Source organism: Podarcis liolepis, assembly GCF_965112155.1.
Source record: "Podarcis liolepis genome assembly, chromosome: 5".
NCBI classification, from domain to species: domain Eukaryota; kingdom Metazoa; phylum Chordata; class Lepidosauria; order Squamata; family Lacertidae; genus Podarcis; species Podarcis liolepis.
This window is the reverse complement of record NC_139556.1, coordinates 86,738,194-86,751,443: the sequence shown is the minus strand read 5'-3', so window position 1 is coordinate 86,751,443 and position 13,250 is coordinate 86,738,194. Positions and strand designations below refer to the sequence as shown.

The window sequence follows — 13,250 nt, the reverse complement described above, 5'->3', positions numbered from 1 at the left end:
TTTCTTGGATGAGGATGCACAGGTCTGAATATTTAAGATGTCTTTGGAATATATCTATTACAAAATAAGCAAGCACTGTGTGAGTGGAAGTAAGATGATTCTTCAAAGCTGGCAGAAAACGCATCATTATTGTGCAAAGTTCACAGAGTCCCTGCAACCCAAAATATATATTATTTTTTTTACAGCCAGCTAATAGCTAGCTCTCTCCTTCAGTTCATACAATGAACTGGTTCCTCTGCTTCTCCCCCCAGCTCTAACATGACATCCCTGCCCCCGCCAAAAGCAGGGGAATAGAGATTCCCAGCCATCAAGGACAGAGAAGGGAAGGAAATGGTAGGGCAGGATATAATGGCAGATCTCTGGGTGATTTGCAGTAGATCAGAAAGGGTTTCTGACTCCCAATTGTTTAACTATTAGGCTCCTTTGAGAGGAAGGGCAGGATATAAATGTAATATAAAACAACAACAGCGCCAGTAGCTTAGAAGGATGTGTCAATTTCAGTTCTCTCCTTGCCTCATTTTTAAAGCTTAAATTCAGTTTTCTACATTTCTGCAGCAAGCTGCAAACAGGAACATTGCAAAATCCGCACGAAAATTCACCAGCATTTTAGAGTGCAAAAGATTTCCCCAATACAGTTTTGTATGTTGTACTCACTAATATAATCATATTTATGCACACTTGTCCCTAATATATGCATTTTGTAGATACTGGTTGGTTGGAGAACTGCATCAAAATAAATAAATCAGAGTGGATTTTGAGGGATGGCTGTGTTTTGGTTCCCAATTTGTGACGATTTCCATGTGTGAAACAGCCAAAGGTCACTGGCAGAACACTTTCCCAATGTCTCGGTTGTTACTGTACATTGTTTGAGGATCATACTGGCAGATAACCAGCCTATAACATGGGGCATCTTTTGATGTGCCATTGGTACATTTAGCTCTATGCTGACTGGCAGCAGCTGTCCAGTATTTCAGACAGGAGACACTCCTGGCTTACATGGAGGAGCTGAGGATTGAACAGGGGACCTTCTGAATGCAAAGCCTCTGCTCTAACCCGATCTACGACCTTTCCCCAACAAAGTTAAGTAACAGCGACAATCCATTTCAGTGGATGACGTTCAAACATTCTGCTTCAAGTCATTAACTGACAAGCCATTATGTAACGTATGCACATGTGCAAATGGATCTAAACTTTGGGAGCAAAATTTCACAAAAGAAGGTTGATCATTCGCAATTCCTACAAGCTAGATTTCTGATGTTTCAGGGTACTCTGAATTCAGTGTTGCGTTCTTCCAGTCATTCCATTTGTACAAGGATTTCAGCTTCCTAGATGAAATGGCCCCACCTCTCCTCCCCTTGCATGCTATTCTGTGGGGTTCTCCTGACACAAACATCTCAAGCCAATACCAGGGGCCACAGAGGGGAGGAGAGTGCAGAAAGCTCCTTGTGCAAGTGGAAGCAAAGTCTGATGCAACCGAATTTTAGATGTTGACCGCCACTGTGCATCCGCATGTGCTAACATGCTCTGTACTATACATCATGTTGTCGTCTATCCTTTCCTCTTTCTTGGATGGGTACATATGATCATTTTAGAACAGGCCAACACTAAAAGTGCAGTAAAATCATCCTTGGTGCTTGGCAGAAGGACACAGTGAGTTAACCTAGGCTGAAAGCGCTCATCCTGGGGAAGCATATTCTGTGCCCAAAGGTTCTCTTCCCCGATCGAAGCATCATTTTCACCAGCTTCTTAAATCTCAAACTGTCCCTAGGAATCAGAAAGCTTCAGGAATCTCAATTGTTCTTTCAGGCCGATCTGTTCTCATCTGTACAATTTCCCCGCAATTGATTGCGGAGACTTATCTCTGGGCAAGAGCAAACAAAACACAAAAACCCCTAACTATGACTATGTATATATTAACACATGCTATAATCTCCAGTAAAAGAAACAAATGGAGATGTAGCAGGCTGTAGGTTTGTCTATACATACCAAGGAGATTAATTTCAACCTCGCTGGTGAAAACGTTTTAGAAGCATGCATTTAAAAGCTTGCTGCATAATTGTCACTTCTATAAAACCACAATTGTCAGTCTCCAAATATATGGCAAATCAAATGTTACCATACTTGCCTACAGCTGCTCAGAAATATGGAGAAGCAGAAGACAGATGTGAATTTACTGCAGGGGAAACCCTGTGACTCCCAATAGCTCAGTCAGCAGAGCATGAGACTTAATCTCAGGGTCGTGCGTTTGAGCCCCATGTTGGGTAAAGATTCCTACATTGCAGAGGCTTGGACTACATGACCCTTGTTATCACTTCCAACTCTACAATTCTATGATTATTGAATTACAACTCTCATCAGTGCTGGCCATCAGCTTGTCCTCTGTCTGGGAGGACCAAAGGTTTCCCCCTTCTGGTTTACTGACTGCTGTACTTCCTTACACATGGTAACAAAGCCCTAGAAACAGACCTGACATAAGACAGGTGGCTGCTAGGCATCATAATAATAACAACATTTTATTTATATCCCACCCTCCCCAGCCGAAGCCGGGCTCAGAGCGGCTAACAACAATAAAAGTAACACAGTTTACATAAAACCAATTAATTGAAATGCATTCTAAAATCAATTCAAAATCAAATTAATGGCAGCCATTGGGCTACAGTTCTGTGAGGATTACCGAAGGAGGGGGTCAGACTGTGCTTTGGCCAAAGGCCTGGTGGAACAGATGTCAAGTCCCACAGGGCCCTAGTCTCTTGTGACAGAGCATTCCACCAGATCGGGGCCACAGCCCTGGCTCTGGTTGAGGCCAGCCTAACCTCCCTGTGGCCCGGGATCTCCAAGATGTTTTTATTTGAAGACCGTAAGGTCTTCTGTGGGACATACCAGGAGAGGCGGTCCCATAGGTCCTAGTCCCACAGGGCACTAGTCTCTTATGACAGAGTGTTCCACCAGATCGGGGCCACGGCCGAAAAAGCCCTGGCTCTGTTCGAGGCCAGCCTAACCTCTCTGTGGCCTGGGATCTCCAAGATGTTATTATTTGAAGACCGTAAGGTCCTCTGTAGGACATACCAGGAGAGGTGGTCCTGTAGGTCCTAGGCCGTATAGGGCTTTAAAGGTTAAAACCAGCACCTTGAACCTGATTCTGTACTCCACCAGGAGCCAGCACAGCTGGTATAGTACTGGGTGAATGTGATCCCGCGGCAAGGACCCCGTAAGGAGTATCGCCACAGCATTCTGCACCCGCTGGAGTTTCTGTGTCAGTCTCAAGGGCAGCCCCATGTAGAGTGAGCATAATGGCGATCTAGTACCTCCAGCATTGGAGGCACCATACCTCTGTACCAGGAAAGGGTTACTGTTGAACTGAATTTTTAAATTAAATTGAATTTATACACTGCCAAAGGAGCCAAGGACTATAGGACTCATGCCCTGCCTATAGGCTGCCACTAGGCATTTGGTTGGTCACTGTGGGTAACACGATGCAGGACTACATATGCCAGCATCGCCCTTGAGCCAGTGCCACCAACTGGACTCACACACTTCAGCCCCGACTGGGCTAGGCGAGCTGGGTAGCACTTCCAGAGACCACCTTCTGCACAGGAACAGGTCAAAGTGCTGTGGACTCACAACTCAGAGTTATGAGCACCGGATTCACTCCAACAAGGAGACAGTCGTTGCACAGCAGAGTATAGCAGAGTATAGCAGAGCATAAACGACTCGGAGAGCAGCTCTGTAGAATAACTACTTTTATTCTATCTACAACTATCATACAAACTATATACAGAGCTAAATGGAGAAGCTGAACTGCACTGAGTGTCTGCAGCTGCTCTTAGCAGCAACCTTATCTATACACACGATCTCTCTAACACTCAGTCTCGCTCTCTCTCTCTTTGATGTGAGGCTGGAGCGAAATACGTAGAGAGCAGAACCGCCCCCTCCTCTCTGGAGAATCAGCAGAGCACATCAGCAGATTCTTGGATATGGGAGGGGTGAAATCTCCTCAACATAAGCTTTTATCTGACTCAGGACAGCTCTTAGGTATTCACGGCTATCCGATTCCACTCAAAATATATTCTGGCCATGAAACTATACTACGTAAACTACATCAATAGCGTTCGAAATTCAGAGATATAATCTAGGTGCCAAATGGCTCCTTAAACCAGGGTTACAGTTATGAAAACGGAAGGTCTAGTTGCCATTTTGGGGCAGGATGGCTCGAAAGTCATATTTTTATACAACCTTTTGGTTCCTGAAAATTCATTCTGATTGTGCAGATAAAATATAATGGATAGAAATCTATAGGATGTGTTGCTAGTTTGTGAAAACTGTCAAGATCCAAGGATCCCCAGTCATGCACCTCGAAATGGTGAAGAAGTGGGCGTCATCCTGGAGCCCGGGCGTCTTCACTTGAACACTGATCAATCAATGTATTTAACCAGCACATAGTTCAATGTTATATATGCCACCACCTACCTTCAATGGCTCTATGCAGTTAATGCAAGATAAATTTGGCTGTGTGCATATAAACAACGAACAGGGGATGCAATTAGATTTCAGAACAGTGAAGTCTACCAGAAAAATAAATAAACCACTCTAAGGTTACCATACTTAAGCAAAGCCTATAAAGGAAGCAGAGAGAAGATTAGGCTACTGAACAGAGCTGATGCACTCTTTTTATTTGAAAATACGAAAACCAGTCTCTTACATGCAGCATTTGTGAGAGCCTTGGACTAACTCAAATGAATGCACTCACTGACGTCAGTTGACGGGATCATCTATCTAATGTGTTCCAGGAAACCCTGGAGTTCCTCCAAAGTTCATCAGGGATTCTTCAATGAGGAAATCAGAAGGAGAGGGCAAGCCTCCTTTAGCAACGACTTGCCCACCATCATCCGCCTTCCCTTTCAGTGTACAAGCTGTATGTTCTAGATTTGTTTCATTATGAATCACTTCCCATGAAACAGCCTGAAGAAATTCAAGAATAAAAACATCCACAATGAAACCTATATGAATACTATTTCTAAACCAAAGTAGACAAACATTGGGATTTTTAAAAAATCTCCACTTAAAAGGCTTGTTGGAAGAGAAAGGCTTCAATAAATTATTATTATTATTATTATTATTAATACCCTGCCCATCTGGCTGGGTTTCCCCAGCCACTCTGGGTGGCTCCCAACAGAATACAGTCATACCTCGGGTTGAAAACGCTTTGAGTTGAGCGCGTTCAAGTTGCGCTCCTCGGCAACCTGGAAGTAACAGAGCGCGCTACTTCCGGGTTTCGCCGCTTGCGCAGACGCTCAAAATGACGTCACGCGCATGCACAGAAGCGGCGAAAAGCAACACGTGCGTGCACAGATGCGCCATCGCTAGTTACGTTTACTTCTAGATACGAACGGGGCTCCGGAATGGATCCCGTTCGTATCTAGAGGTACCACTGTATTAAAAATAGAATCAAACATTAAAAACTTCTCTAAACAGGTGCTAAGGCAAAGGGTAGATGGCCTACATCACATGGAATGGACCCCTGAGTGGGATGGCATCTGTGCAAGCCCCTCTCCTGCAGAGTGTGGTGATCAATGGGATATATAAGGGGGTGAAATGATCTCTTAGGTGACCCGATCCCAAACTGCATCAGGCTTCATACACCAACACCAGCAACGTAAATTTAGCCTGGTAGCTTGTTGGCTGATGAGTGGAGGCTGCAGACATCTCATGAGAGTGATAACAAGGCCTAGGAGGCAACTCCTCATTCTGAGGGCGGTAGAACTACAAGAGGTCTCCCTCTGCCGACCTGGAATATTATTGTGTACGGGAAGGGGGGCAGTCTTCCGGAAGTCCGTTTGACTTCCAAAATGTTCAGAACAAGGCACGGCTTCCGATTGGCTGCAGGAAGCTTCTACAGCCAATCGGAAGCCACATTGGACATTCGGGTTCCAAAAAACGTTCGCAAACCGGAACACTCACTGCCAGGTTTGCAACGTTTGGGAGCCAAAATGTTTGACTTGCAAGGCGTTCGGGATCCAAGGTACAACTGTATACAGATAATTTTTTCAACACATTGTTGCCCACTCCATGTGTCTTAGAAGGTAGGCTGTTGCCTATTACTCTTTGCATGGCAATAAATTAATCCAGACATTAATTGTATGAATGCAATCAACATGCACTTTTTCTAAACTTAATGTAGCAATGGGAAGTGGGAAGCATTTAAGCCAGGTGTGGCTATCCTGCAGCCTTCAAGTTGGTGAACTGAAGCTCCAATTAGTCGATTTTTGCACCTTCTTACTGAGACTTTGGCTGAGTGCATATAAACAACAGGACATGGGTGGCGCTGTGGTCTAAACCACTGAGCCTAGGGCTTGCCAATCAGAAGGTCGGCGGTTTGAATCTCCGCGATGGGGTGAGCTCCCATTGTTCAGTCCCTGCTCCTGCCAACCTAGCAGTTCGAAAGCACGTCAAAGTGCAAGTAGATAAATAGGTATTACGCCGGCGGGAAGGTAAATGGTGTTTCCATGCGCTGCCCTGGTTCTCCAGAAGCGGCTTAGTCATGCTGGCCACATGACCCGGAAGCTGTACGCCGGCTCCCTCGGCCAATAAAGCAAGATAAGTGCTGCAACCCCAGAGTCGTCCGAGACTGGACCTAATGGTCAGGGGTCCCTTTACCCTTTTCCTTTCACCGAGACTTACAAAGCAACCTAGCCCTTCATAATAGCAACCCTTATAAATGTGTGACCATCTTAATATTCCTGGCCACTTTTGCTCCAAAGCACGCCACCTCTTTAGATAGTTGCAATAAGGTTAATGTAGCAAGTAACGCGGGAAGCAACTGCCACTATTTACCTCAGATTGTGTCATAAAATCTTTAAAAATCGTTAAAATACAAAGCCGTCACCTCTCAGCATCTTTATCGTAGAAAAACATCGCATCCAGGTTTGCCTCCCAGAGGACATGACTAAGAGAGGGGCGGGAAACCATTTTACAGCCTGAGGGCCTCTCACCCTTTGGGGCAAGCATCCAGGGGCCACATTCCAGTGGTAGGTGGGTCCAGAGGCAAAAGTGGGAAGAGCAACAAATGGAGATTTCGACCTTAAAACAAAAGGCTGGTGTCTCTGCAGGGCAAATACAACCTCTCTGCCCTTCAACAGGCAAAAAATGAGACCCTATCTGAGTTCAAGGACCCACTGCAGCCAGTTAAAACCACTCAATGATGGTATAAAGCAGGCACGTTGAGGGGCTGTGGCTGTGGGGAGTCCCATGGGCAACACAGAGAGAAGCTTGAGGGCTGCATTTGCCCCCAGGCCAGAGGTTTCCCTGCCCTCACACTAGGAAGTGATAGCCCCGGCCTTTAATATTAGGAGAAAGGTGAAAACTAAAAGATATGTTACCACACTAATTTCATATGTTCTCACTCAGGAGTGGGACTCTCCAAAAAGATTTTAGTTATCTCAGAAGAAAACGACCCTGAAGTTCAATGTGCTAGGTGCATGCTAACGGCAATTATCACTCAATAATCAGAATACGAAACTGGTAGCAACAGTAAGCACATGAGTCATCAATCTTTGTTAAGCGCCTCACATAAATACCCAAAAACAGGCTTCCTCAACCTCGGTCCTCCAGATGTTTTGAGACTACAATTCCCAGAATCCCTGACCACTGGTGCTGCTAGCTAGGGATCATGGGAGTTGTAGGACAAAAACATCTGGAGGGGTGAGGTTGAGGAAGCCTGCTCTAAAACAATCCCCCCTGCCTTTTCCGCCGCTGTGACCTATCTTTGACCCCAGCACCGTGCACAGGAACCACTTTAAGTTGTTTACTGTTTACTATGCCCATTTTTCTCCTCTCCCCCCACCAAATGAATACAGTGGTACCTTGGTTCTCAAACTTAATCCGTTCCGGAAGTCCGTTCCAAAACCAAAGTGTTCCAAAACCAAGGTGCACTTCCCCATAGAAAGTAATGCAAAATAAATTAATCTGTTCCAGACTTTTAAAAACAACCCCTAAAACAGCAATTTAACATGAATTTTACTATCAAACGAGACCACTGATCCATAAAATGAAAGCAATAAACAATGTACTGCAGTCACACAATCAAATCAATCAGCAAAAAAAAGGACAGACCTCAGCGTAACACTCAGAACGGAAGTGTGGTGCTCAGAATGGAAGCATGGCACTCAAAATGGAGCACATTTCACTTCTGAAAAAAGTTCGCAAACCGGAACACTTACCTCCAGGTTTGCAGTGTTTGGGTTCCAAGTTGTTTTGAGTACAAAGGCGTTTGAAAACCACTGTACACTTGAAGGCACCACTGTACACTTTCCCTTCCCTTTGTGCTCCCTGTGTTTCTGCTGTTGTCCTTCCTTTCCCTACTCTTAAGAAAATCAAAGTTACCAGAAAAAAACCATTAAAAATGGGACATAGACCTGGTGAGAGGCATGTTAGGTTCATCTGTGACCTAATTACAAGTCCTGACTTATTAGTAGAAGACCTCTATCCAAATTTATTTTCAAAGGTGGATAAGGTTTACAGGTGAGGACTATGCTATCGCATGTAAAAAAATAATACAAAAAGCCAATATACATTTCCCAATGGAAAGCTGTAGATATTGGTCACAGGGGGAAAAGGAAATTAAAAAATGACACAGTCCCAAAATAGGAGCACTATCATGGGGTGCTAAAGATGCAGTGACAATCTATGACTCCTAATATCAACAAAAGCAGTTTGAAACTGTGAACCTGCCCTTTAGACGCTCCCCAGAATAATTCTGCCTGAAGATGGTTGCGAGAGGTACAGACAGCAGCCTGCTCCCTCTTCCCTTCTCTCCCCCCCCCACCCCGCCCTCACCGCAAAGTTACACATCTCCCTAATCGTTTCTCTGTTCAATAACCTCCGGAGACCTGAAGTCTGCAGCTATTGCACAAAGCAGCTGTCAAGAAAAGAAATCCAATTAAACTTTTTGCCATGGGGCTGACCCCGATTGTAGGCTGCAGTATAGACCAGACAGTGTCACTCAAGCATTAGGTAACACACAAGAACAGGCAAGGCACTTCACACAGCAGGCACAATGCCACACTCTTTGACTCCAGTTAATTAATGCAGCATAATTACAGCCCTCCTGATTCTAACCTCTTGTCACAACGGCCAATTCAAATCACCACTGCATATATGAAGCACATACTGAAATTATCATTAAGAGCAATTCGATCATTTTATTACAGAGGATGAAATGTGTCCTGTCTCCAAAGCCAGAAGATCAGGGGCATGCTATGGGTTTGTGCACACTGGTGACGAGTTACCTCTTCCCTTCCTATGGTTTTCTTCAACCAGTTTTGTTGGTATCGGACCTGACCATGGTTTGAAGAGGGTTCGCCTCAAAACAATGATTAATGTCACTGGGAAGCTGCAATTAAAGTAAGCTATGGGGAGGAAGAAATTCATGCAGAAAAGGGGAGGAGTGAAGGGATGCAAAGTCCTGCAACCCTAAACAGTGGTTTGGCGATCTGGACCGCCGTGTCTGCACAGAACCTTAGGTAAAGGTAAAGGTACCCCTGCCTGTACGGGCCAGTCTTGACAGACTCTAGGGTTGTGCGCTCATCTCACTCTAGAGGCCGGGAGCCAGCACTGTCCGCAGACACTTCTGGGTCACGTGGCCAGCGTGATGAAGCTACTCTGGTGAGCCAGAGCTGCACATGGAAACGCCGTTTACCTTCCCGCTAGTAAGTGGTCCCTATTTATCTACTTGCACCTGGGGGTGCTTTCAAACTGCTAGGTTGGCAGGCACTGGGACTGAGCAGCGGGAGCGCACCCCGCAGCGGGGATTTGAACCGCCGACCATGCGATCGGCAAGTCCTAGGCACTGAGGTTTTACCCACAGAGAACCTTAGACTCTGACTATAAGGATATCAATAAAGGCATACTGTTGGATAACTAAACCATGATGGCATGCCAGGTATGTGCCCTGCCCAAAGGATGTAGCATTTATAATACAGTGGTACCTCGGGTTAAGTATTTAATTCGTTCCGGAGGTCCGTACTTAACCTGAAATTGTTCTTAACCTGAAGCACCACTTTAGCTAATGGGGCTTCCTGCTGCTGCCGTGCCACCGGAGCAAGATTTCTGTTCTCATCCTGAAGCAAAGTTCTTAACCTGAAGCACTATTGCTGGGTTAGCGGAGTCTGTAACCCGAAGCGTATGTAACCTGAGGTACCACTGTACTCTTGGTCTGTCTGGAATAAAATTAAAGTCACTACATATCTCTTGAAAGCAAAAACAAGCAAAAGCAGATTGCATGCAATGTTGCAACTGTAAACACGTTTGATGGAAGCTCAGCACCTTCCTCCCCTAGCTTGCTTCCTTCCTACATACACCATCACTCAAGAAACCCAATGCAGGAACCTGCCTTTTAGAAAGAGGGAGTATTGGTCCATGTAGCTTAGTAGAGCAGTGGCTCTCCAAGGTTTCAGGTAGGAGGCATTTCCAGCTTTACCTGGAGATTCCAAGGACTGAACCTGGGACCTTCTGGATGAAAAGCAGATGCTTTACCACTGAGCTATGGCTGTTCCCAAAGGGTCTAACAAAAGAATTCACTTTGTTTTTGGTGCGTGCTCACAGCAAACACCAAAAACAAATCACATGGAAGGAGTGCACAATGTGAATCTCTGTTACACATGCAAAGAGCTAGAAGCCACAACTCATCAGGGTTTTCCACCACACCTCCACACGGAAATGCTTATACAGTATGCTTTTCTCAGCCATGACCAAAGGATCACTCTTGTCAGCACAGACGCAAAATGCATGTAGACATTTTGTCAATGCACAAAGCAGCTGTGAATTCCACAGAAGCCAACAAGAGTCCACAAAGTGAGGGCATTTAGAACTGAAGTGAGATAACGCCTTAAGTACTTTGGGAGGAATTCAGTGTCGTGCTAAGGCAACTGCTCCATCAGTGCAAGCATTCCTGCTTGCCGGACAATCTGCTGTCTCCCCTCTACACAAACCTGCTATTCCAGGGTTTCTCCTGACTCTCCCAAGCAGATTTGGAGATAATAAAGGGCAGGGGGAGGCGTAGAAATCATGCAGGGGAAGGAGAGGGGCTCAAGACCCATTGCACTAGTTTCTGCTAGCACAACTTACTTGAATCTGGTCCTTTGTCTGAAAAATGCTTACTGAAGGGAGTGAAACTTCCCCTGCTCCCAAAGAGCAAGGATGCCTTAATTTACTAAAGCAGAATGCCGCAGATAAACTTGCACATGATTAGTCTATTAAATCCTGAAAAATCACCTCCCCTCAATGCTTACCTCCGTATCTTGCATTCAAGAAGTTCCTGGTTCAATTCCCGACATCTGCCACCCCATAAACTTAAAGCGCATAAAACGCATGTTTGAAGTACATGACTTCCCCCAAAGAATCCTGGGAACTGTAGCTTCCCCTGGAAGAACTACAATTCCCAGCACCATTAACAAAGTACAGTTTGTAATGCATGTGCTTTAAATGTGTAGCTGGAAGTGCTTTGAATGTATGGGGTGGCTCTGCCCAAGAACTCTGCCTGCGACCTTGGACAGCCATTGCCCATCAGATGTGACAATATCGGGAATAGAATGGATGGACAAACTTGGCAGGAAGCAGAGTCCTATAGGGACGGTTTCACTTTAGCAACAGCACCCTTTTATTAACCTTCACAGGAATGCAGGAACCTCCTGCCTTGTACTGAGACAGACCTCCATCTAGCTCAATATTGTCTACACTAGTAAACAGCAACTCTCACGGGTTTCAGGGAGCCCTACCTGGAGACACTGGGGATTGAACCTGGAAACTTCTGCATGCACAACAGATGCTCTCCCAATAAAACTGCTAATACATTTGCAATGCTAAGCAGGGACGGGTGTGCTTTCAAATTGGATGGGGGGGGGGGAGGGTCACATGTTGAAATTCCAGCATTGCAGGGGGGTTGGACTAGATGACCCTTGCAACTCTACAATTCCGTGATTAAATAAAAAGTCTTCTGATGCTGCAATCTTAGCCATGCCTAAACTCAGGACTAAGCGTATCTGAATTATGAGGAGCATACGCCCAGGTGAATGGGGTTAGGATAGCAGCTTTAGAGACGGGGTAGGGAACAAAACGGGAATTCCAAGACATTCCACCCTTTGTGCGGGGATCAAAGTGACCCGCCCCCTCCCCGCACAGAACAAGATGCAAAAAGACTCTGAGCAACCAACTCCCCCTTCTAAGGAAAAAAAGACCCGTCCGCTCCACTCACATGCCCTGCTGAAGTTGCAGCGGCGCGCTGGGCGAGACCACCAGGCTGCCAAGGATGCACACGAGCCACGCTCCGCTCGGGGTCATCTCGGCGGGGCTCCGAGGTCGAAAGCCGCCGGCTGCAGGTCTTCAGCTGCCCGTCCCGCGCTGGCGCTGCTGCAGAAGAGCAGCGAGCTGCGGGAAAGTTGGCATCGGGGAACTTCAGAGGGGACGGCCGCTGCGCGTTCGGATTAAGAGGGATTAAGGAGGTTTAACAAAAAATAAAATTATTTTTGAAAAATCGGGAAGCGCTGCTGCACCGGCGGCGTACGGGGGAAGCAACCGATGAGGGCAATTTCCCTCCAGCTTTCTGCGTCTCTCCTCGCCGCGCAGCTCGCCAGCCCCGCGCAAGCAACAGGCTCCGCTGAAGCTCCACCTCCCAGGCGCAGCTTGCAGCCCTCCAAATCATTTAAAGCCTCCGCCGAGCCAATCACGCCTTTCCAAGTTCCTAGCCCCGCCCACAATTTGGGTCGCGGGGGGGAGGCGCGCTCTGCTGGGATTCCTAGGGGGGGGGGAGAAGAACCCGTCAACGGGGATGGACTATCTAGCTGAATTTACAGCCCCACGTGGGGGAGACAGGCTCATTTACTTCCCCTTCGCAGTCGATCAAGTCGTGTCTAACTTTGCACTGGCTGCGTAGAATCAATACGGCGCTTCTGTCGCTTCACCGCCAATAAATTCCTCCCGAATTCTGCGTCCAGAAATGCTAAATTCTGCAATTGGAATTGTGTAACCGTAGTACTGTACACATATTTACTGTTTCTGGCTGTGAAATGGGATGGGGGGAATAACTTCAACCTGCCTAGATAGATGATAGTAGTAGTAGTAGTAGTAGTAGTAGTAGTAGTAGTAGTAATAATAATAATAATTTATTTATACCCCGCCCATCTGGCTGGGTTTCCCCAGCCACTCTGGGCGGCTTCCAACAAAACACTAAAACACAATAACCTATTAAACATTAAAAG

At 46.2% G+C, this 13,250-nt stretch overlaps 1 protein-coding gene across 1 annotated transcript in view; it reads right to left on the bottom strand.

Annotated features, from left to right (window-relative positions):
* Positions 1 to 12,655, bottom strand: part of LOC310707446 (uncharacterized protein) — a 214,180-nt gene extending 201,525 nt beyond the window's left edge. The window contains 1 exon segment of the mRNA XM_083504656.1: positions 12,248 to 12,655. Within this exon segment, the coding sequence (XP_083360782.1) occupies positions 12,248 to 12,333 (86 nt within the window). The 5' untranslated portion in view covers positions 12,334 to 12,655.
* Positions 12,656 to 13,250: the final 595 nt, after the last annotated feature.